Source organism: Carassius gibelio, chromosome A16, assembly GCF_023724105.1.
Source record: "Carassius gibelio isolate Cgi1373 ecotype wild population from Czech Republic chromosome A16, carGib1.2-hapl.c, whole genome shotgun sequence".
NCBI lineage: Eukaryota > Metazoa > Chordata > Actinopteri > Cypriniformes > Cyprinidae > Carassius > Carassius gibelio.
Window position 1 is genome coordinate 19,047,467 of NC_068386.1, and position 24,497 is coordinate 19,071,963.

At 40.0% G+C, this 24,497-nt stretch overlaps 1 protein-coding gene across 2 annotated transcripts in view; it reads right to left on the reverse strand.

Annotated features, from left to right (window-relative positions):
- Window positions 1–20,804, reverse strand: part of LOC128030842 (C-Jun-amino-terminal kinase-interacting protein 4) — a 40,616-nt gene extending 19,812 nt beyond the window's left edge. Inside the window, exons 1-15 of one of the 2 annotated variants that reach the window (XM_052618881.1) lie at window positions 20,680–20,804; window positions 19,903–19,960; window positions 18,749–18,943; window positions 16,463–16,583; window positions 16,269–16,339; window positions 16,111–16,178; window positions 15,888–15,960; window positions 15,573–15,745; window positions 13,020–13,279; window positions 10,825–10,882; window positions 3,558–3,710; window positions 2,807–2,849; window positions 2,543–2,670; window positions 2,218–2,271; window positions 2,000–2,140 (exon numbers count right to left, since the gene is read on the reverse strand). In XM_052618881.1, coding sequence (XP_052474841.1) covers window positions 2,000–2,140; window positions 2,218–2,271; window positions 2,543–2,670; window positions 2,807–2,849; window positions 3,558–3,710; window positions 10,825–10,882; window positions 13,020–13,279; window positions 15,573–15,745; window positions 15,888–15,960; window positions 16,111–16,178; window positions 16,269–16,339; window positions 16,463–16,583; window positions 18,749–18,943; window positions 19,903–19,959 — 1,595 coding nt within the window. In that variant the 5' untranslated portion in view covers window position 19,960; window positions 20,680–20,804. Of the gene's footprint in view, window positions 1–1,999; window positions 2,141–2,217; window positions 2,272–2,542; window positions 2,671–2,806; window positions 2,850–3,557; window positions 3,711–10,824; window positions 10,883–13,019; window positions 13,280–15,572; window positions 15,746–15,887; window positions 15,961–16,110; window positions 16,179–16,268; window positions 16,340–16,462; window positions 16,584–18,748; window positions 18,944–19,472; window positions 19,961–20,679 lie in introns of both variants that reach the window. The other variant, XM_052618880.1, reaches the window with a different exon arrangement.
- Window positions 20,805–24,497: the final 3,693 nt, after the last annotated feature.

The following is a 24,497-nucleotide window of genomic DNA, read 5'->3' on the forward strand; positions in this document are numbered from 1 at the left end:
GAATCTGACTGTGCGTTCACACCGCCGACGTCAAGAATTTTCAAAGCTATTTTTCAATGTAAGCTGGCGTCGAGGAGCGGCGCGTCATGACTTGCCCGTTGAGAGCATCGGGGAGAGTTGAAATCAAGGCAACTTTATGGTAATGAGCTATGATGTGGTTGGGCAGCAACCAATCGGAATGGAGAAGTCTACCGCTTGAGAGGATTCCAGAGAATGCAGCTCCGACCATTAGTTCCCAAGCACAATGGAGGACAGGTTGATTATTGCTGTTTCGCATTTGCAATAATCTATGATGTGTCCCTGTTTGCGTACAGGGACATAAATAAATTAAAAGTGATACATGGACCAAAGTGTCTGAAATTTGATCATTTTAAGTAAAGGATCTTAATATTTCGTCCACAACAATATTTAATGAGGTTAACTTATAACGTTACCCTCCTTGGGGTTAGTCTGCACGAGATCAACAAGCTTGTTTGCTTTGCGGCCACTTTAAATACAAGAGCGATTTTTGATGCTCTCGACGCCGGCGGTGTGAACGCACAGTTAGGGCCGTTACATAAGCCCCTTTCACACTGCACGTTGGACTTGGCACATTGGCATAACATTGCCGGGTCGCTTTCTGTGTGAAAGCAAACCCGTCACGGGATTGATTCCGGGATTGGTTCAATCCTAGGACGAGCGCTGTGTGAACAAAAGCCAGATCTAATGCCGTGTCGTGGTGATGATGCTCGTTATCGTGCGACTCTTTTACTAGCTGTTTTGAAGGAAGATCAGCGTTCGTGACAAAAACATATGTGCAAACTGTAATGAAGCGGAGATCAGTTAGTTCCTCACTTTCTGCGCTGATGCCGAGATCGTTCGCCAGCTTCAGTGAAAGTATAACGTGCCTGACGTTTTCGACTCGTACATTACACGTCACACACTGATGTCATGTGTAGTTACGGGATCTTTACGGGTTGTGTGTGAAAGCATGCATATATACCGGGTAACCACTGGCAGTGTGAAAGTGCAAAATCTAGCGACCTGGGAACAATTGCCGGGACACTTTACCGTGTATTTGCCCGAATCATAGTGTGAAAGGGGGTATATAGTCAACGCGAGCGACTCGCTCCCTTTCATAGTTCAAAGAGTGGATGCAAGCATCACGGGTGATGCGTGTATGCAATACACAGCTCACGTAACAGGGGGTAGTAGAGTCGGGAGATATTAGATATTAGAGTCGGGTCACATGATATTCAGATCAAAATGGCAACTGAAGAGGAATGCATTCTGTTGCTGATTTTACATCGGCGGCAACAAATGCAGCGCAAAGATAGGCAGTGGTATGTTCAGCCATTATATCGAAGAAGAGATTAGGATGGGGAGTTTGTGTCCCTGCTACTTCCCATTCGAAGCCTGGACGAGGAGAGACATTTCCAGTACTTTAGGATGTCGAAACTTAGCTTCCCCTCACCACTTCTGCACAACACCTTCCACTTTTTGTGCGCCCTAGTGAATTTGCCACTGGCACTTTTCCAGTCTGTTTTCACTTTATCTAAAGGATTACCCATCGCGGTTGCAACCTCTCTCCAGGCATTTTCCAACACTATTTTATTGGGTTGTAATTGCGATGATATATCATATAAATGTGGATGTATATGTATAAGCTCGCATAATTTTTCCCCTTCATCCGCCATTGTATTCAAACCTTCTTCTTCTGTAAACATAATATACTTGAATTAATGTACAATACTTGCAATGTCGCACCCACCGACAACTCATAGTATTGCGTGCATCGGTGCGTCGCGTATCAAAAACTAGGACGACACATTTGGCTGCACACTGATGCATAATGGCAGCCGAAGCGTAGCAATGCGTAGCCTTGCATACACGTACCAATGCATTGACTATGTAATGGCCCTTATAGACCAGTAATCCCCCACACTATAATACAAAGGAAAATTAGCAGACAGACTATCAATTAGCAAATATTTGAAACTGCTAAAGCAAGAGGACTCACTCTGTCAGGGGTGATTTTGTAGAGAGTTGCTGTGGAGACACCACTGGTGTTTGTACAGAAGCTGGTGTTGGAGAGAGGGTTACTGCTGGAGCTGTGGCTGGAGCTAACTGACCTTTTGTCAGACTTAGAAAATTATTAAACCTGCAGGGAAAAAAATTGGTTCATAGCAGAAAATACCACAAACTGACTTTTAGAGACTGGTTGCACAGTAACCTCACCTGCTCCAGACACTACCCTTCTCTTCCACAGGCAGTTGCTCTTCTTTTATAACTCTAGAGGACGACAGAATACATTGATCAGTGTGTATACTAGATTTTTTTTTTTTTTTTTTGTTCTGTATAAAAAAAAATTTGGTCTGTGCACAAGTCACAATCCTATGGTGTGAGTATGTGTCACAATGTGGTCAAAAATGTGTTTGTGCTCATTTTTAGCGCAATGCTATGAGATTTTGTTGCGAAGTTATTTACTGGCATAATATCATAATAGCAAATAAACAGACAAGAAACATGAACATAAAGACTTGGGAGAGGGAGTTTAACACACTTCTGAAGCTGAGAATGCCGCAGAGATTCCTGCAGTTCGAACAGCCGCTCTTTGTACTGATTCTTCTCCATGACCACCCGGGCCATTTCAGAACGAGAGAAGCGACGGAGGGAAGTAGGTAGCACAGCCTGGAGAGAACCAGAGAGAATGAGGCAGGGATTTCAGTGTTTCTAGGAAACAGGATAGTAGAATTTCCAGAATAGTACTTTTCATAAACATCTCTGAAAATATGCTTTACAACTGAAATCTTTCATAAAGACTTACATCAGGGTCCTCTGACTGGACTTTCTCAAGCTGTTTTTGTAATCTGTTAAAATATAAAAACTATTTAATAAGAAAACACACACACATATACATATATAACCAAACAAACAAAACACAAACTGTTGTCTATTAATTTGATCTGTTAAAATTACTATTCAAGAGCTTTAGTTCATTTAGTTTTTTTTTTTTTGTTGATAAATCAATAATTTTACTCAGCAAGGAAACAAAGACATTTATCATGGTACAGAGTGTTTTTGTTTAAAAATAAATGCGGTTTCTGTTGAATTTTTTATTCACCAAAGAATAAAAAAAATGTACCATTGTTTCCACAAAAATATTAATCATCATGAATGTTTTCAACATGATAATATGAAATGCTTCTTGAATGATTTGTGAAGAATCACATGACATTGAAGACTAGATTAATGGCTGCTGAGAATTCAGCTTTTCAGCTTCAACTCCGATTGTAATATTTCATAATTTTACTGTAATTTTTGACTAAATACCAACTCCAATCCAAGGCTTTTGAATGCTAATGTGAATATTTTTCTTTATTTTCTTTGAAATGTTCATCATTCTTTTTTCCAGAAACATACTAAGCAGTGTAATTTTATGTAAACAAGTTCGATTTTAAACTATTATTTCAAATGCTATATAAAAACGATTTCGTAAAGTATTCAGTAAACTGCTGTAACTGAAATAAGTTGGAGTAAATTCCAGGTTTTACATGAAAACCTGTCATTCACATTACCGCTTGATTTCATCCTCCATCTCCTTGGTTTTTCCTTCCAGTCGGCTGATGGTTTCACGGCAAGAATCAAGTTCCATATTCAGGGCAGATCTTTCACTGGTCAGCTCCTCAACACGGGATATAAGGGCCTTACGAGCAGTATCCACCATTTCACTGAGACAGAGGCAAAGACAGGCACAGAGAGAGGGATACACCATGGATAGAGATTAAATTAAATGGTGTTTCACTAGTTCACGCTTACATATAATTAGCTGAGGTATGGTATGCGTATTTGGCGTGCTGTCCGGGGAAGGGCTCCGAGCTCGGGAATTGCCCGAAGCTAGAGTACCCCCCCTTCCCCGTATATTGTAAAGTGAACTTGAAGTGAGGAGATGGGGTGGAGGAGGGATGCTGATAAACCGTCAATGGATAGAGGTAAGTCAGCGATATTTATACTGTGGGATTGATTACTTGATTGTGGTCCACCTGTGATGATTAGGCTAAGTATCTGACGCGCTCCTCCCGAATCTTCATAGATAATTACATTTCACTAGTTCACGCTTACATATAATTAGCTGAGGTATGGTATGCGTATTTGGCGTGCTGTCCGGGGAAGGGCTCCGAGCTCGGGAATTGCCCGAAGCTAGAGTACCCCCCAAAAAGGCAAATGTACAGGAGGACAGCCGCCAGTTTAAAGAATGCCCCCCAAAAAGCAGAGTACTGGCGGGGGCTGATTTGGTTTCTGAGAAGTTATCTCGTTGTCAGGCTGGAAGGGCCTACGTACTCCGGAGGGAGCGACTTGGGCGTTGAGAGAGTAGGCCCTACCAGCTGCAGCTAGTGAACTACGTGGTTGTTGGCGCCCGGTCGGTAGGGCTCGGGCCGATGCTCAACTGGAGTTTTTTGGCGTTGGATCGGTGAGCCCTGCCGGCCGATGAGGAGGAGCGGCGTGGTTGTGGTGCCCGACCGGGAGGACCCGAGTTGCCTCGACCGGAATAGGTCACGGTGTCGGCGTACGGGCCCTACTGGCTGATAGCCCCTGCTATTCAGTGGGTGAAGGGCCTAACGCTGACCGAGAGGGCCCATGAAGCCTCCGACAGGAGATTGAGACTCAGGATGACGGACGTCTGGGTCCTCTCGGTTAGGCAGATAAAAAGCTTTTGGGCCAGCCGACAAGGAGGACTCTGGCAACATCCGAAGGGAGATCCCGACTCACGGCATCGGCTGGATGAGATTCACTTGCGGCTGGCAAGCATAGGCCCGTCCGGGAGACTCTCGCCAGACGTCTGAAGGGAGCGCACGCGACAGACGGGTAAGCCTCGGCGGACGGGGAGGGTTGGAAAGGAAAACCCGACTGGGAGGACTCTCGCAGCATCCGATGGGGCCTCAAACTCAGAACATCGAACGGGTAAGCCTCGCCAGACGGGGTTAAAAGATGTGAGAGTAGCTGAGGGTAGCTTTTTTTTTTTTTTTTTTTTTTTTTGCAGGATTTGGCGAGAGGACGAGACTCGTGGCGTCGGACGGTTAAGCCTCGCCTACCGTCAAATGGAAAGGTAAGTTGTGTGGCCGAGAGACTGTTGCCGACGTTCGAAGGGAGCACACACATCGAACGGGTAAGCCTCGCCGACCGTAGGGTGGAAACGTAAAGCAAGTCTGACCAGGAGGCTCTCGCCAGCGTCCGAAGGGAGCACACACATCGAACGGGTAAGCCTCGCTGACCATAGAAAAGGAAAAAGGTAAGGTGGTCTAACCGGGAGGCTCTCGCCGGCGTCCGAAGGGAGCACGCGCATCGAACGGGTAAGCCTCTCCGGATGGCGGACAGAAAAGGTAACGATAGGTGGCCAGGAGGCTCTTGCCAGCGTCCGGCGGGGACAAACTGGGTGAGCCTCGCAGGCCGTAGGTTGGAAAAGGTAAGTTTGCGTGGTCGTTAGGCTGTCGTCGGCGTTTAAGGGAGTTTGCTACTCCTGGCAAGAGACGGTTTAGCCTTGGTGACCATAGGAAGGAAGGAGAGTTTATTGTGTGTTAGGTACTTGCAGCATTTAAGCAGCTTGCTTGTAGGTTAGTAACCTGAAACACACAGTAGGGTCGTGGGTGGCTGGCCAGGAGGCTGTCGCCGGCGTCCGATGGGAGCACTCACATCGGACGGGTAAGCCTCGCTGGCCAAGGGTGGAAAAGGTCAGGTTGTCTAGCCAGGAGGCTCGGACCGACGTCCGATAGGAGCTTAGCTCCAGGAATCGAACGGGTAAACCTCTCTGGCTGAAGGACGGAAAAGGTTGTCCGGCCGGGAGGCTCTTACCTTCGTCCGACAGGAGCTTAGCTCCCGGATAGAACGGTTAAGCCTCGCTGGCCAAAGGACGGAAAAGGTAAGGTTGTCTAGCCGGGAAGCTCTCACCTACGTTAGATGGGAGCCTTAACTCCATGCGTTGGGCGGGTAAACTTCTCCGTACGAAAGACAGAAATGGAAAAGCAGGTAGCCGGGGGCTTTCACCTACGTCCGAAGGGAGTGTGAGCTCCAGGCAACGAACGGGTAAGCCTTGTTGGCCGCAGAATGGAAAAGGTGAGATTGTCTGGCCGGGAGGCTCTCGTCAGCATCCGATGGGAGCTCAAGCTCTTGGCATCGAAGAGAGAAGCCTTGCCGGCCATAGGATTGAAAAAATGTAAGGTTATCTGGTCGGGAGGCTATGGCCAGCATCCGGTGTCTTTTTATTTATTATCTATTTATTTATTTATTTATTTTCTATATTTATTTGTATTTTCATTTATTATATTTATTAAAATTTGCGACACCAGATGGGTAGTCTCTCCAGCCATCGGAGGGAAAATTGAGATTGTTTTATCTGCGAAGAGCCCGTTAGTGTTCGGCGAAAGCGTAACTTGGGTATTGAATGGGTACATCTTGCCATCGAAGGGAAAATTTATTTGGGCTGCAATGTACTCATTGGTGTTCGATAGGTAAATGTCGCTTTTTTTTTTTTTTTTTTTTTTTAATCGGGTAAGCGTCGCTGGTGGTTGGATGGAAAGTCCAAGATTGATTAAGTGGGAAAGCATCTGGCAGGATTTGAATATTTGCGTTGTCAAACGAGTAAGCTTTGCTGATAGTTGAATGGAGAAGGGAAAGGTTGGTTCAACCGGGAGCCCTCTTGCAGCGCCTGGCAGGGAGTTTGATACTAAGGATGATTTATAATAGTTGAATGGAGAAGGCAAAGGTTGGTTCAACCGGGAGCCCTCTTGCAGCGCCTGGCAGGGAGTTCGATACTAAGGATGATTTATTTGTCTACGAGGGTAGACGCTGTGAGGCTTACTTGGATAATTGTTTAGCACATCCAATGAGCTGCTTCCGATAATGAGTCCGAAAAAATCTTGGTGCAGTCATAGTATCCGAAATTAAGCGTGCAAAAATAAATTAGGATTTCCTGTGCCAGTGTACCCCAAATGGGTGCCATGTATCGGCGATGTGGTCATTGTCAGCACGTGAGATCGATGGTACATATCGACGATGTAATCGTGCATGGGTGGAGTAAGAGAAAGATTCTTTATACTGTCTGAGCTTACTATTTACCATTTTGACCATGCAGGTGCACGAAAAGAGCCTATGGAATCGCCCATAATCAAAAAAAATATATATACTTTCGGAAGTACTGATACACTGGTATTAAGTATAAATACTATATTTAAATACTGCTAGTTCATGTAGTCGGCACTACGATCATCTCGCTTGTCCAATGATTTTTTTTTTTTTTTTTTTTTTTAAACCTACGGGCTCACATCGTCCTTTGAGGGCACGGGCGAGCGGGAAATGCAGTGCTGAGATGGGATAACGGAGCGGTTTGATTAATTAAGGTAGGCCGAATTAAGGTAGGCCGCCTAATGATTATTATAAAAAACGTTGGTTGGAGAATGGGCCTAATATCGTCTTGGCTATTGTCGATACATGATGCTATCACCGCAACCTCAGATGCATGGCATGCCTTTAGGCGGAGGTGATGTGTGGTATTTTTTTTTTTTATATATATATATATATTTAAGTGTAGGAAAGGCTCCTGCGGGAGCAGACGCTGCAACAGCAGTGGGGAGAACGGGAAAGGCTCCTGCGGGAGCAGACACTGCTACGGCAGTGTGGAGGTACAGGAAAGGCTCCTGCGGGAGCAGACACTGCGCGGCAGTGAGGAGGTGTAGGAAGGCTCCTGCGGGAGCAGACACTGCACAGCAGGGAGAAGGTGTAGGAAGGCTCCTGCGGGAGCAGACACTGCACAGCAGTGAGGAGGTATAGGAAGGGCTCCTGCGGGAGCAGACACTGCTGCGGCAGTGGGGAGAACGGGAAAGGCTCCTGCGGGAGCAGACACTGCTGCGGCAGTGGGGAGATACGGGAAAGGCTCCTGCGGGAGCAGACACTGCTGCGGCAGTGGGGAGATACGGAAAAGGCTCCTGCGGGAGCAGACACTGCAGCGGCAGTGGGGAGATACGGGAAAGGCTCCTACGGGAGCAGACACTGCAGCGGCGGTGGGGAGATACAGGAAAGGCTCCTGCGGGAGCAGACACTCCAGCGGCGGTGGGGAGGTACAAGAAAGGCTCCTGCAGGAGCAGACACTGCTGCGGCAGTGGGGAGATACGGGAAAGGCTCCTGCGGGAGCAGACACTGCTGCGGCAGTGGGGAGATACGGAAAAGGCTCCTACGGGAGCAGACACTGCAGCGGCAGTGGGGAGATACGGGAAAGGCTCCTACGGGAGCAGACACTGCAGCGGCGGTGGGGAGATACAGGAAAGGCTCCTGCAGGAGCAGACACTGCAGCGGCGGTGGGGAGGTACAGGAAAGGCCCCTGCGGGAGCAGACACTGCTGCGGCAGTGAGGAGGTACATGAAAGGCTACTTGCTTCGGCTGCTGTAGATGTTGGCTGTGGGAAGAGTAAAAAGTGTTAGTAATATTTGATGGGGCAAGCTAAAAATGGATGGGTAGCCTACTGTGTTACCAGCTTAGCAATTTGTTGCCTGATTTGACGATTCCTCAGGCCTTGTCCACCTTATTATGTTCCTGTTGGAAAAGCATCTTTCCTCTCATTTGGCCTCCGGGCTCTTTAGACGGAATCCCGAGTGGATACGTTTGGAACGCTGTTTTCACGTTGTATTATGGACTGTGGAAACAGAGGCTTTTGGAAACGATTGAGCATGTTTAGTCTTGTAAGGCGTTGTACCGAAAGACATGATTATAGCAGTAACGTTAACCCCTTACAAGATACCCCCCATTTTTGGCATGGAGGCAGAAATTATATACCCAAAATAAAGATGTTTCTGTTCATGATTCTTTCTGACTAGATCCATGATCAACATTTGTCCACGAGCTAACACTTTGACGTTTACCGTTCAGGAATAGGAATAGTTTTCCTGACATGATGGAAAATTAATCACTGGAATTATGTTTTATCGAAATATTGGTCAGATATAAAAGCCAAAGTCTTTGGACTTCAATTGATGCGCGGCTTATCCAGATCAAGTAAGAGAGTGATGTTTAACGTGCTGTGAAAACGAAACATAGACTGGGGCCGTTGGCGATGCTTGCAGCAAATGGGTTAACGGCAGTTATGTGCTATTTGCTTCCAAGTGGTTTCTAAAGAGACTTACTTTCCGGTTTTCCGTATTACGGTCCTTAAAAGGCGATGGTAATTTTACTCATGCTTGCTATCCTGCATCAAAACACGAGGGCAGATGCGTTTTAGATTAATTTTGAGTGATCACGCCAGTGAATGGTAAAATAGGTCCCTAAATGATTTGGTCCTACCAGAAGACTTGCATGCAAATGAAAATTTTTAAATTAAATTAAGCATTTAGCAGGCGCTTTTATCCAGAGACTTTTTTTTTTTTTTTTTTTGAACTTATGTCTGTATCATTTCGGCGAGGTTTAAACGTGCGCGGTAAGGCGAATGTAACAATAATAATAATAATAATAATAATAATAATGCATTTTATTTGTAGGATCAAACGCCAAAAGCAATACAATAATTCATTAAAGACAGTCTTGAATAAATGTGACTTAATCAACAAAAATCGCCCAACATAGGTGCATGCAGAAGAAGTACATACCATAGCGTAGGGGCTTTATATGAAAAGGCTCTTTCCCCCATGGTCTTTAGCTCACATTATGGCTGGTGAAGTGAAGAGTTAGTAGAGCGAAGAGAGCGTGATGGAATATCAGGACTGAGGAGTTCACAAAAATACTCAGGTGCAGTCCCATGAAGTGCCTAGTATGTTAAGATAAGAATTTTAAAATCAATTCTCATGTTTACGGGAAGCCCGTGTAATTGTGAAAGAACCGGTGTAATGTGTTCGCGAGGAGAAGTACAAGCGTGCGGCAGAATTTGTATACTGAAGCTTGCTCAACGATTTAGCTGGAAGGCCTGAGAACGAGGCATTACAATAATCTAACCTAATGCCTTTGGCTTCGTGGTTAAAAAGTGGCATCATCATCCGACGGAACGGTGTATCTGTAGTCCAAATCTATGCGGAATCCACACCCCGGATCAGCGGGTGGCGGTAATGCACCTTTACGTTGGTTTGCCAAAACCTCCGTAAAACACTACTAGAAGAAGACGGAACAAAACTTTAGCCGCAAAACTGCTTTTAGATGCAACACTTTGAATGCAAACTGCCGTAAAAATCCAATGAAGAAAAAGAAGAACCTGTTTTTTAGCGTCTTCGCCTGGAAATGTATTAGTCTGCGCGCCGCTAGAGGAAGCGGCCTCAAACTGCCACTCGGCCGGAACGCCGTGGTGAAAGGCTGAACCGTGGTTGGATTCTTTCTGCTGCAATCCAGCGCTCGACGAGAGCTCGGTCTCGGGCGGCGCGATCGTGTATCGAGCAGGCAAGCTCGGAGTTGCACGGTCTATTGGCCACGATGTGTGGCTTGGCGAGGATAGCAGCTGTCGCGATGACGCTTAATGCTGCTCAACGGCCGTGTTTGGCTGGGTAGAAATGATCTCGGGTCCGGCAAAAGCAGCAGGTCTTATAAATCCCCTGTGTAGCACTCTTCGTTGGTACGAAAATTGGGTCTGTGATAAGGTGACTGACGAGGCGAACCAGCATGCTGATAAACCGTCAATGGATAGAGGTAAGTCAGCGATATTTATACTGTGGGATTGATTACTTGATTGTGGTCCACCTGTGATGATTAGGCTAAGTATCTGACGCGCTCCTCCCGAATCTTCATAGATAATTACATCTCATGTCATGATCAGAGGCTCATTCAAGACTCAACAATGACAATAAACAGATTTATATATAAAATTGTGTTCTATCTTACTGAGTTTGTTTTAGTTCTTCATATTGAGAAAGAGTCTGCTCAAACTGGCCTGTGCTATCTGCAAACAAAACAAAAATACAAAAAGATTCAAGCACACATGCCAGCCATTATTTAGACTATATTTAGTAACAACTTAATTATAAACAACTTAACTATATTGAGTATTTCTTCTGCAGTTGTACCTGCACTCACTAACATCATAAACACATCCCTTAACACTGTTGTTTTCCCCTCAGCTATTAGACAGGCTCATATAACCCACCCTTAACCCATCACTTTTAGAGAACTAAAGACTGATTTCCCTTCTCCCTTTCATTGCAAACACACTTGAAAGAGCTGTGTTCAACCAAGTCTCTGCCTTTCTGACACAGAACAACCTCCTCAACAGCAACCAATCTGGTTTTAGAAGTGGACGTTCAACCGAGAATGCCTTGCTGTCAGTTGCTGAAGCCCTAAGACTGCTTCAATACTTATCTTGTTGGATCTGTTCACCGTTTTTGACACGTTTAACCACATGATCCTCCTGTCAACCCTACTGACAAAGGGCATCTCAGGAAACGCACTCCAGTGGTTTGAGTGTTAACTCTCAGATAGGTCCTTTAAGAAATCTTTCAGAGGTGAGGTGTCCAAGTCACAACATCTAACTACCGGGGTGCCTCAAGGCTCAGTTCTTGGACCACTTCTCTTCTCTGTCTACATGGCATCACTAGGTTCTGTCATTCAGAAACATGGCTTTTCATATCACTGCTATGCTGATGACACTCAACTCTACCTCTCACTCCATCTTGATGATCCAACAATAGCTGCTTGCATCTCAGCATGTCTAACAGACATTTCTTGCTGGATGACGGACCATCACCTTCAACTCAACCTTGCCAAAAAAGACCTGCTTGTGGTTCCAGCAAACTTATTGTTTCATCACAACTTCACCATCCAGTGGCACATCAACCATAACTCATTTAAAAACAGCCAGAAACCTTGGAGTTATGATTGATGATCAGCTGTATTTCTTAACCACATTGCTAAAACTGCCCAGTCCTGCAGATTTGCTTTATTCAACATCAAGAAGATCAGGCCCTTTCTTTTGGAAAATGCTTCACAACTCCTTGTTCAGGCTCTTGTTCTGTCCAGGCTGGACTATTGCAATGCTTTCTTTAAGACACTTCTCTTCCATCTTAATTTGACTAACACTCTCTATTCTAATTCTATATATATATATAAACATATTTTTTCCTTTTAGACTGTTTGTTTTCTTTAAAGGGGTCATATGATGCGATTTCAAGTTTTCCTTTCTCTTTTGAGTGTTAAAAGTTGTTAATGCATAGATAAGATCCCTAAAGTTGCAAAGACTAAAGTCTCAAGCCCAAAGAGATATTGTGATTTGCACAGCCTGTCAGTTAACAACAGCACTGTGTAGTAAACGCTGCTCTATGTGAAATCATGCACGTGATGGAATTTACAGCTGATTAGAGAACCGGCTTTACTGGTGAGATGCACATTAATTATTGGCCGATATTTATTGTGCACCCCTAGTTTTTATATTTAAAGAATTTGCCACTGACTAATCAAACGCAATTTTTGAGCAGTGTAGAGTAGCGCATGTCGTTTGTCATTTCTCCGATCACAAGGCAAACATGTTTTTATGTTTACATGGCGCAATATGCAACACAACATAAAAAGACAGTATAAGTCATTATAATGAGTAATTATGTCCCCACTGGATGCATTTTCATCACACACTTGAGGTATTCGGCCAATCACAATGCACTGGATAGCTGGCCAATCAGAGCACACCTCGTTTATCAGAATTTTGAGCTTTGTAAGAATCAATACGTATCAGAAAGGCTGGGCATAGAGGAGCAACAATAATGTACATTACGAGGAAAATAATGTGTTTTTTTATCCTTATACCACATATACACATTGCATTACTCCAAATACACAAAATAATGTTAGCAACGTCATATGACCCTTTAAAAAAAACAACAACAACAACACTGGCTTCTATAATCTTTTTCTATTCTATCTGTTTTCTATTTATTATACAAGTTAGAAAAAAAACATGCTACGTGTACTGCATTAAACTAACTGAGAGTTGTTATAGCACCTGCATATTATTGCTCTTTTGTTGATTTTGATTGGTTCCATTGTCCTCATTTGTAAGTCAAACATTCAAATTAAATACATGATCATACCTCTGACACTGGCCCCCTGATCAACATTTTCCACATATTCCCTGCTGAGTTCAGATAACTCTGAAAACACAGAGTCTGTATTCCTCAACTCCCACTCCAAGCATTCAGAGTCATTGTATATCTCTTCCTCCTCCTCTGTTTTCTCTCCATCTTCCACCTTCTGGTCTTCAACCACCTCGCTCTCATCCTCCTGGGCTTGTTTTGCTTCATCAAACAAACTGGAGTTTAATTCAGAGGCTGTCTTAGAACAAACAGGGGAGCTGGAGATAAACAAAGAGACAGATTAGGGGTGGGCGATATCTCGATATTTAAAATATATCGAGATATTTTTTAAACACGATATGGATTTTGACATATCGTATATATCGATATATTGTTTATATTCTGATTCCGCCACTTTGCTTGTTTGCCTTCCCTGTGCTGTGCTCGCCCCCCGCCTCCTTGCTTTTGTCCCCTCTCACCTCGCGTGTAGAGAACTAGTCAAAAAAAAAAAAAAAAAAGACAACTGGCTCCATTATATGGCGAAAGGCTGGCAGATGTCTACTGTAGGGCCCAATGAAACGCGGACGGAATCACGGAATCCAGTCATAAAAATGGAATTTACAGTTTAACGCGGAATGTCACGGAATTGGTCAAATTTTAAATGAATTAATCAAAAGTCGGTCATGCACTTACATCAAATCGCGAAATGGACTAATATCTGCAAATATTAACCCGGAAAAGTCTATTTAAATATGAATCCTGCATGTTCTGCGTGTCTGTGTCAACGAATGGAGCAGAAGCGCGTCTTCATTCATTAAACACGGAAGCTCGCATAACGCTCGCGCTGATTTCATTGTCTTTCCTCTCTCTAAATAAAGACGTGAACACATGAGGAACATCTCCAGAACTGCACTGAGAGTCACTTCATGAGCATATGACCGTTTGATTTGAGTAAGACTAGCTCATATCACATCATAGACTGTGGTATCACATACACAGAACTGTGAAGGTAAACCCGTCAAAATAAAAGTATTTGACAGAAATCTATTACTATTGTACAGCAGAATGTAGATAGCCCACTACTACTACTATTAAAATGAAACATAATTTTATAAGGAATAATCACACAACATTTCTCCCATGTTTTATTTTGAATAGTAAATCCCCTTTGTTTACCAAAAAATAAAGTTTAATAATTAAAAGATAAATTAAATGAATGTTTTATGCCTTCATTTGATAATCAGAAAAATGTAAATACACAGAATTTCTGAAGGGAAAAAAACATTTCACATAAGGCTATTTTAAGAATTGTTTTTAACTAATTAAGTTGTTTTTATGCATTTAAATAATTGCACATGCTAAAACACAGAATTAGGTAACAATAAAACATATGGTGAAGAAAAAAATAAAATGTTTCATAGGCCCCTTAACATGTAATATTTGCCATATTTGTTTTTGAAGTAGTTTTTTGTGGGTTATTTTTCCTGTAAAGATATCGAGATATATATCGTATATCGAGATATAGCAAAATATATCGAGATATATTTTTTGCTCCATATCGCCCAGCCCTAAGACAGATCAACAGAAAAGATAACAGAAAGATAAACTGTTTATGGGAAATACATTAATTACCTGTTTAAAAGGAAATACAATCAAATATAATTAAAAAATAAATTACTTGGATTGTATTTCTTCCCTTTTTTCAATGAAGAAGAAAAAAAAATCACAATGAATCATTTAACATGAATTAAAATAATCAAATATAAGAACATTAACAGGATGTTACACACATTACCAGAGATACAAACTCCCACTCACTGCCTGAACTCAGTAGGAGAAAACGTGGAAGATACGAAAAATAAAGAGAAGAAAATCATAAAGCTTTTGAAATGAAGTTACTTAAGTTTTAACCCTCTGGTGCTGTTCGGTCATTTTAGACCAGAAAAAAAAAATTTAAAATGTAAAAAAATCGCGACTTCATTGGATTGGTATGAAACTCGATGACTTTTATGGCAGTCACCATGTGAACACAACACAAAAAAACAAAAACAAAAAAAAAAATACTAAATTGATTGTGGACTCGAAAAAGCTAAATTGTTGATAAAAAAAAAAAGAAAAAAAGTCACACTTGTGTTGTTCACGGTCAAAAATGGAAATGAATGGAAAATATGCAAAAATATGAAAATGCTAAGAATATTTTGTGTACAATTTACAAATAATTCATGATGCAGAAAAAAGTGCACAGCAATGAAGAGGTGACACTCTAAAATAGACACACTGTTCATTTTTTTTTTTTCATTTTTGCTGAATTTTGATGTTGTAACAAAATTAATTTTCTTTGTTTAGGTTTGACTGTAGTACAAAAACTGACATTTCAAACCAACAACAACTAAAAATTTGATTTTAAAGGCATTGTCAACATTTTAACATGAATGTTTTATATAAATTTTTAAATAATTTTTTTCCTGCAATTGCAAGGCTGAAAATTCACATCCAACATTGTCAAACTGCTACTGTTGGTCTCGGACAAATCAATGGGATATTACAGTCCCTCCTGATAAATTTCTGTACCTTGTTTCAACAAAGCCCTTCAAATGAGCCAGCTCAGGGGTGGAGCTTATGATGTCAGTGATAAAGGACTGATCGTTATTATGGTTAACTTCAGCATCAGTCACTTTGCTGTTGCTGGTAACGGTAATTTCTGATGCAGTGGAATCAGGGGCACTGCAAGGTTTTGGATCATGCTGTGGAAAGAAGGGGGAGGAAAAGAGATGCTGTTGTGAAAACACATATTTATTGTTATATACTAGACATTAATGCAAAAATATGCAAAGTAATCTTTGGAAAGAGCATTGTTTGTGTCCGCTGAATTAATAATAAATCCACCTCTTCAGTGATGGAGGTCTCTGTTTGGCCATGTGTAGAAACAGCTTCTGAATGTTTGCTATGCACATGATTCCTGCAAACAAAGAGTAATACTGTAAAATGTAACTTCTCAAATCCAGAAGAAATTATAGGCTTTATTACAAGCTGTTAAGCAAGAAATGTACCACAATACAGGCTTCAATGTCCTCTCAGCTTAACTAAAAAAATGGGTAGTGTGTGTTACCTCAAAGTGAAGGCTTCGTTCTCCATCTCCTTTTTCTTTTCCAGCAGAACTCGATGTGTCAGTGCTGACTGGATATTAAAAGAGAAGATTTTAAAAAAGGGAAATTTAAAGTAACCAACAAGCTAAAGCTAAACTAAAACACTTGAGAGGTGACAGACCTTGTTATGCGTCTGTTTAATTGAGTTTAGCTCTCGTGTCAGATTTTCTTTCTGCTCCTCCAACGTCATTACTACATAGAAAAGACCATTGGCATATATTAAAAAAAATACATTTATATATATTGTGCCAATGTGTTTCCAGACTAGACAGGCAGAGAGAGGGCAGAAGGGTGAAAGGCTTTATTCAGACTCACATTGATCAGCTTGTTCCCTGGCTTTTCTCTCCAGTTCTCTTTCTCTCTGTTCTCTCTCCATTTCTCTTGCACGCTTTGCCCTTCTTTCTTGCTCAAACTGGTCATCCAACTCCAAATAGCGCTGGTATGTAGACAAGTTTAATTTAAAAAAAGGTTTTGACATTTAAAAGGTGCAACATAGCAACTTTTTTCCTCATTACAAAGGTTGTACACAAAGAAATACATAAGAAATATGTATAAAATCATGCACACACACACACACACACACACACACACAAAAGATGACGTTACTCATGGCTGACTGCAATTTTACAACTGATCATAATGCAGAATCTGCCATTTTTGTCCCACAAACAAACCTGACATTTATCAGTATTTATTGTTTGAATTTCAAAAAAAAAAAAAAAAAAGTATTTTTTGGAAAATTTGAAAGCCAAGACTTTGTTTCATGCCAGAAGTATCCTGGCATGAGATCATGATGTGTGGCGTGAGAGCACCATGTCTTGTCGGACACAGCGACAGTAACGAAGTGGGTTGGGTGTTTGCGAAGGATCAACTGAATAGGCAACTGAAAATTTTTGCTTTAGAATATATCTGTTTGCATATTGACAGTAGGGGTGGAAGGATACATGTACACTGTATGGACATCTCAATTTTTGGTGCATGAGGAATACAACAGATACAGGCAATTCACCCCCAATCCAGAAGGGGGCTCCCGCATTAATGCAACACTGTTTTATAATCAGCTGCCAGCAGAAGAACAGTGAATGCCGTAAGTTGCAGACTTGAAAACAAAGCCCACTAGACAGTGACCATGTACTGATTCTAAATGCGTCTCTCACAGACTGATGATAGAGTATACTTTAAGGGCTTGTGCACTCAACTGTTTGTGAAATGGAGCTTTGTGTTCATGTCTCCTACTTTCTCATTCAGCACAAATCCAAATATTCCATAATATTTCCATATTTGCAATGTACCAGAGCAAAATGCTAAACTATTATTTATTATGTAAATTATAGGCTTTGCACTTCAGTTCCAACAGTGACACAGAGGCGGGCACGCTGATGTTTGGTTCACTGTATTTAGTTTGATAAACTACAAACTGCACTGTTAAGTTAGCAATGCTGGAACTGATGTGTTTTGTGTGTGTGTGTGTGTGTGTGTGTGTGTGTGTGTGTGTGCCAGCGTGATCACTTCAACTGTTTCCTTATACCCACAGAATCAACTTTAAACACTTATTGTCTTATCAATAATGCATCACTGTAAAAAGTTCTGCTTTTATTTCTGTACACTCACATTGAAAATAAAACATTGAGCTTTTGTAAATTAAAGAAAACAAATAGGATATCGCTTTTCCTTTCTGTGAACAAATTAAGCATGTCACAAAAAATTTAAATTAAGCGTATATAGGGCACTGTTTTTTCCCCTTGTTTATCTGTAAACTAAATCAAATATATTTCAAGAATTTATTCCTTGTATGTATACATGTAGTGCATATTATATATATTTAACAATGTAATCATATTTATTATTTTCATATCTAGGTGGATTTTTTTTTTTTATTATTTGTACTACTATCTGTTAAAATAAATGAGAAAAAAAAATTGTAGTATAGTAGTCTAGCATAGTAGATTTGTTTTTTCCCCTGTTGTACCTAAATCGTATCGAACTGTGTGCCCCGAACCGAGGTATGTACCGAACCATGACATCTGTGGACCATACCACCCCTAATCGACGGGTGTCAGCTGTGGCAATTCAAAGAAGAGCCAAAATATCAAAATGTTGCAGAAAAGGTAATACTAATAGTTTAAATAATAAAAATAACAATAACACTTATAATTATTATTGTTAAACCCAAATTAGTTTAATTAATAGTGTTTTAATAATTACGAATTATAAAATAATAATTGAACTAAATAATTAAAGGATGGAAATGGATATTTAAAAACACAAAAATCCAAGTGGGAATGTGACCAATTTGAACAACTGATCCAGCTCACTGAGCTGCACAATAGCTTGTCTGTTTTGCAGCATTCATTTGGAGAGCATAGTTTAATTCTGTATTAATTCTGTATTAAGTATTAAGCTTCCAATAAACCGATAACTCTACAGCACAGGGGCACTAAGTGTGTCAATATAAAATCCACGCACCTGAGTTCACATTTAAAGTTGAAATATTTTTGTAGGAAAAAGATGAAAAAAATGTATTTGTTTATTATTTTTTAAATACCCACATTTAAAAGGTTTGAAATTCAATAGCTTCAATTCATCACAGTTGTTTCTCACCTCTTGGCTCTCTCTCCTCAGTATTTTCTCATTCTGATACCTCACCAGCAGTTCTTCTCTGTCTTTTTTGTCTTTCTCTGCCTTCTCCTCTCTCTCTCTCAGCTGAGCCCTGCAGTTCGCCAGCCTTTCCAGAACCCAGACGAGGATGGGCAGAAGGGACTCCACCACACCGGCTCCATGGGTCTCCACCACCAACTACAAAGAAAAACTCTGAATTGTATTTGTTTCCATTGGTGTTCTCTCATCACATTTCATGCTCTTATCTTCATGGGCAGCTGCACTTACAGGAAGCGTGATTCTTATGACTTGCACTTGTGACAGGGTATAGATACTACGGTTGACTTCCCTTATGAAAAGTCAGCAAAACATCTGCTCTCTGAACTACGTATGCTGTGCTTGATCAAGTGCCAAATTATACAAATGCCTCTAAAGGCCCATTCCCAACAAGAACAATAACTATAAAGGTAACTATAATGATATTAGTGTTCACACCGACAGCCACATTAAATGCTCTAGCTCCTTAAAGCCAAGTGCATTCTGATTGGCTGTCATTGCTTACCAGCTGGAACATAATTCTAAAAGTGATTCCAACAATATAGTTCCTTCATGTCATTATCTTTATTCATTACCATGAGAGTTGTCATGCTTGGTGTGAACAGGCCTTAAAGCTTTAAGGTTGTTTTGATTGGTGGTTGAATAAACATGGATACTCTTGATTGGTTACCTGCAGTTCTGAGTAAAGTTTCCCCGCCTCCTCGCTTACAATATCTGGATCCAGCTCCAGTTCTCCACTTCCACAAAGAGCACTTTCACCATAATCCATGTTTCACAGTTCTCTTTCTCTGGCTGGCTTAAAATGTATCCCCAGTCTTGCCGCTGAACTTTGATATTAAACACAAAACTCTTCCTTTTTAATCACACTGTTTTCACTACTTTAAAAATGGTTTCGGTGTGTACCAAAACAAGCATGAAAATAGTGTGGTAGTGTGTTAGTGACAGCTTGCGTGTATACTAAAACATCTCTTCTTGCTCTTATAAATGACTACCTGACAAACAGATCTATTTTCTTAAGCAATTTGGTATTTCCAGTTAATTCCCCCTCTTCCATGCTTCTTGTTTTCTGTTTCACGTTCATTCTCAAAAACTAAACTGACCAAAGTCATTGGGGTTAGTCGACGCTGTTCATGCCTGGAGGTGTTTTTGGTGTCCATTCTGGTGGGAAAAAAATGGTAGAAACATGCATTAGTAGTAAATCTAAACATTTTGAACAGACTGACATGCGTGCATGTTATTTTATTACTCCATATTGACAGCAAGACTACATGGACTATTTAAGCAAACTATTAAATGGAGAAACCAGTTAAAATATATACATAAATCTTGTCCATCTTCTTACTCAACTACTTCAAATTATGTTAAGGTCAAATATGTTTGATTGCAGTTTTAGATGGAATGTTTTAAAAAATAATATTTAATTTTATCATACAGTTTAACCTTTTTTGTTGTTAAATTCTTTAATTCGCCCAATGTAATGCTTGTTCTTTGTACAATTTTTTTATACAGCTTTTTTATTGCCACTCTAAGTCTAGTTCACCCTGAATAAGCTAGTGAATAAGTCCTTTTATCGGCCAATATATAACAACGTCATGTTAATTTGTACACATAGCCTACTGTACACACATGCATATACAAACACAAACATATTTAAAGCCCCATGAACACAACACGTCTCTCAGACAAACCCAAACATTACCACGTAAACAGGAAACACAAAAATAAACTTTTATATTCAACAGAAAATAAATAAACTTGACGTCGGCAACACCTTTAACGCTGTCTGCCTTTTGCCTATACTGACACTTGTCCTTTTAGCTATACATTTTACAAGCAAACGACTATTTATTGTGGTTTTAGCAGTTTAATCAACTCACCTTTACGCATTACTGTGGCTCGGACAGCATCTCTATGAGTTCACGCGAATGAAATCCAAGCCCTTCGCGTTAGAATCGATATTAATTACTCTAAACCAGTACAAGTTTAAAAAGAGAAGGCGTGGCTAGAGCGCCAGCAATTTGAGTGACGACATTCAGGACCTATCAAAAAGAAGAGCGCTGAGTAGGAACCAATAATGATGCAGAGGGGGCGGTAACGAAAACTTTATTAAAAGCTGAACGTTGGCACGTGATGGCTCACTGGCATTTCTCCTTTACTGTCTATGGTTTTTTCACCACATGCTTGCTTCACGAAAGGAGAAGAAACTGAAAGAGATCTGCTGCTGGCACCGACTCAAGACGAGAACACGGTACAATGTAATACCGTTGGCACAAATTAAACAATTCTACCACAGCTTTCAAGAGTTTGAAAAGATTTATTCTCAAAATTCATTGCATTAAAACTTCGGTTTTAAACTAATTCATGAAAAAATTCGGTGTTTTCTTGTATTAAATTGTATATAATATAATATTCACACAAATACAGGTTTTAAACTCTATTTAAACATTTTCCAAATTTGGTAACCAATAAAAAAAAAGAAAAGAAAATGAATACCAGCCAAAAGAAAACAATACAAACGTGACACTTGAAATTCATCAATTGTTTAATTATTCAAATATTCAAGCATCAACAGTTATGGAATCATACACTAAAGGTCCATCCTAATTACTGTATGTTTGCTATGTTCCCAATTTTAATATTGAGAACATAAAGATATGTTTATGACAATGATAATTGTTATTATATGCAGTTTTATAAAGTGGTATGTTCCATTAATAAGTAAACCTTCTCGGCTGAGAATTATATTACGGAGTAAATGACGTGCATAGCACATTTAGTGTGTTTGAACCCACAGTTATGTTGACACAGGAACCAATTATTTTCCAAAGCCGAATGGTAACAATGACAGATCCTTTTTAATTCCTCAAAAAAGAAAAGAAAAGACCATTTACTGCAAAGCTGAATTAGTGATATTTAAAATTTAATTTGAACATTAAATCGTTATCCGATTTCCATCTCAGGTGGCATCCTGCCCTGCTTCCCATAAAGACAAAGGAGTCTGTAATTGGCTCTCAACACAGTCACACTGGTGCAGGAGTAGGGCTTTCTGATGACCTCACACCACTCAGGTTATTCTACTGGTGGGGAGTTACTCTCTGAGTGAGAAAACACACACTCAATATGTGCAGGTTAGCAGGCATATGCTCCAGCACATTGAAAAAGCTTGGAAAGATTCCATAAAAACTTTCTTAGGTATAAATGTAAAAAATAACTTCCTGTAGGCGCAGAAGTGCAGACTTACTGATCGCAGCAACCCACCCCAAATGGCTCCATACACACACACACACACACTGGTAGCTGTCTTTAGTAATACAACTCTCTCGAATGCAGAAGACCTGTCCTTGATATAATCAGGTGCCTAAAAGTACCACAAAGACTTACAGTTTATTTATTTACACATTAGTGCCACATATAACGCCATTTATTTTAAGTGTAGTGTTGAATGTGCACCCTTCACCTCTGTTCACTGATAGACTTATAGCAGCTGCAATCAGCAGTATATGACCAGTGGGGACATTTGAACCCAGTGTTAAAACCCACCTCATGAATTATTATTTTGTCAAATATATGTTAGTATACATCACTTTGTTTCAAAGCTTTGTTTAAATCTTGTGGTTTTTTCTATCAATGAATTGCAATGTTTTGAACTCCACAGTATTTAGAAAGAATTCATGCATGATGTTAATCAGAAAGATTATATTATACATCATAAATAACTGTTTCTTTAATATCTCTTGAAATATAGTAATGGTAGATTTTTCACTTTAGTAACTATTTTTGTTACATTTTAATGTGAATTAATATGAATATAATTAAACTGACAGCAAATATACAATGTACAATGTTCTACCTTTGAATCTTTTTTTTTTTGGTATTAGTTTTATTATTATTGTACAGTAAAACTTATAACTTAAAGTAAAACATATTTAGGTAACATATTTAAGACTTGAAATGAAATAAAGAATTTACCTTTCCCTGTGAATCTTGTCTTGTGTAGTGTGATGTTTTTTGTGTTTTTTCTCCTGTGGTTTCCTTAAGAGTACCTTAAGTTTTAATGTGAGGATGCGCTATGATTTCTGATATTTAAATTTGTGCAGCTCACCCTCCTACTTGACCATTACACACACATATAGGTAAAGCATGATCTTATACACTTTATACACACAGCTATTTGTTTGCATTGAAATTCATTAAATTTATTTTGCTTCAAGAAACAGTGTGTATTATTTTATATTATTTTTTACATTAAACTAGAGGTTGCAGCAATAAAAGTATAAGAGTAAAGGCTTTTTTAATTAGTTAAACAAGTATCAATAGTTGCTGTCAAGTTAAATTGTCCACATGAACACATGAAAAATCAAGCTTGTTAAATATGGTATGGCAATTCTTACTTGGGGTCAAGATTGATACATTGATATTGAATCAGTGAAAATAAAAATTTTATTAACAGTAAATATTATTTACTTTTTATTTACTTATTACTTTTTTTTCAGCTTTGTGTGTATCAATAACAAATAATCACTTCTGCTGTGTTCAGGGTTAAAACGTAATATTAGTTCCAAAAATAGTAAAAATGCAGTAAAGACATTTAAGGAACATACTATAATAACTTTTTTTTTTTTATCTATTCAGTGAACCATGCTTCTCTTACATCTATCGGTTTCTAAAAGGTTAAACATGCTGCTTTATGCAAATCATTATTTACAGTCTCATGTTTGTGCAGACAGCTGAGTAAAACTGGCAAAAAAGACCTTAAATGATTAAATAATCTTTACCGATCTCATTCATTGTAATGCCAGGCCAGCAAACAGGAAGTAACCAACGAGGCAGCAGAGGGAGCATGACAGTCAATACTCGGGCGAGGGCTCCCTCTTCTGCCTCATTGGTGACTTCCTGTTTGGCAGCCTTAAAGCATGGCATGCCAGTTTCACTGCCTTACTAAGTGTTTAAGTACCATTGCCTGTTGATGTTGTGTATGATTTCTTGCCTGTTTGATTCTACTAATGACTATTGGATTTTCCCTCTGTTTTGGCTGCCAGTTGAAATTATTGACTGTTTAGACAACTTCTTGTTTTCTGACACTGATTCTGGATTACGTTCTGTGTCATGTGTTTACACTATTTAGATTGAAATAGTACGAAATCATACTCCGTTTCCTTATAAAAGCATATAGCTGACGTAACTTGAGCGCGTGAATACTGGCTATCGGTTTAACCTTATACAAACCAAATCTGATCGTGATACAAATGATTTGAGAACCAACGAAAGATTGCCTGAAGGAGAGTCACTTCCCTTGATCTGAGTCAGACTACTGTATGTATTGTGAAATTTGATGAGTGTTGGTATAATATAATGTTCCTTTTAAATTGTGTATGCCAATCCTGTTGGGTAAAAATCTGTCTGTCTGCCCACCCGTCCATTATCATTTTATTTTTATTTTGCTAGAGTGGAAATCAAGTTGAATAGCCCTGATTTTTTTATTTTTTTAAATGTAATATTATTGTATTAAACAATTATTTAATGTGTTTGTTTTTTTACACTTTTTGTTAATGAGTAGACCATCAAGTTGTCAGATATTTTTGTCTCATGTATTTGAGTTTCTCCATTTAAAGCCTTTTGTAATGCCTAACTATTGACTAAATGCAAGTTTTTACAACGCCATTAGCCATTTAGTTGCAGTTAGAAAACATTAAGT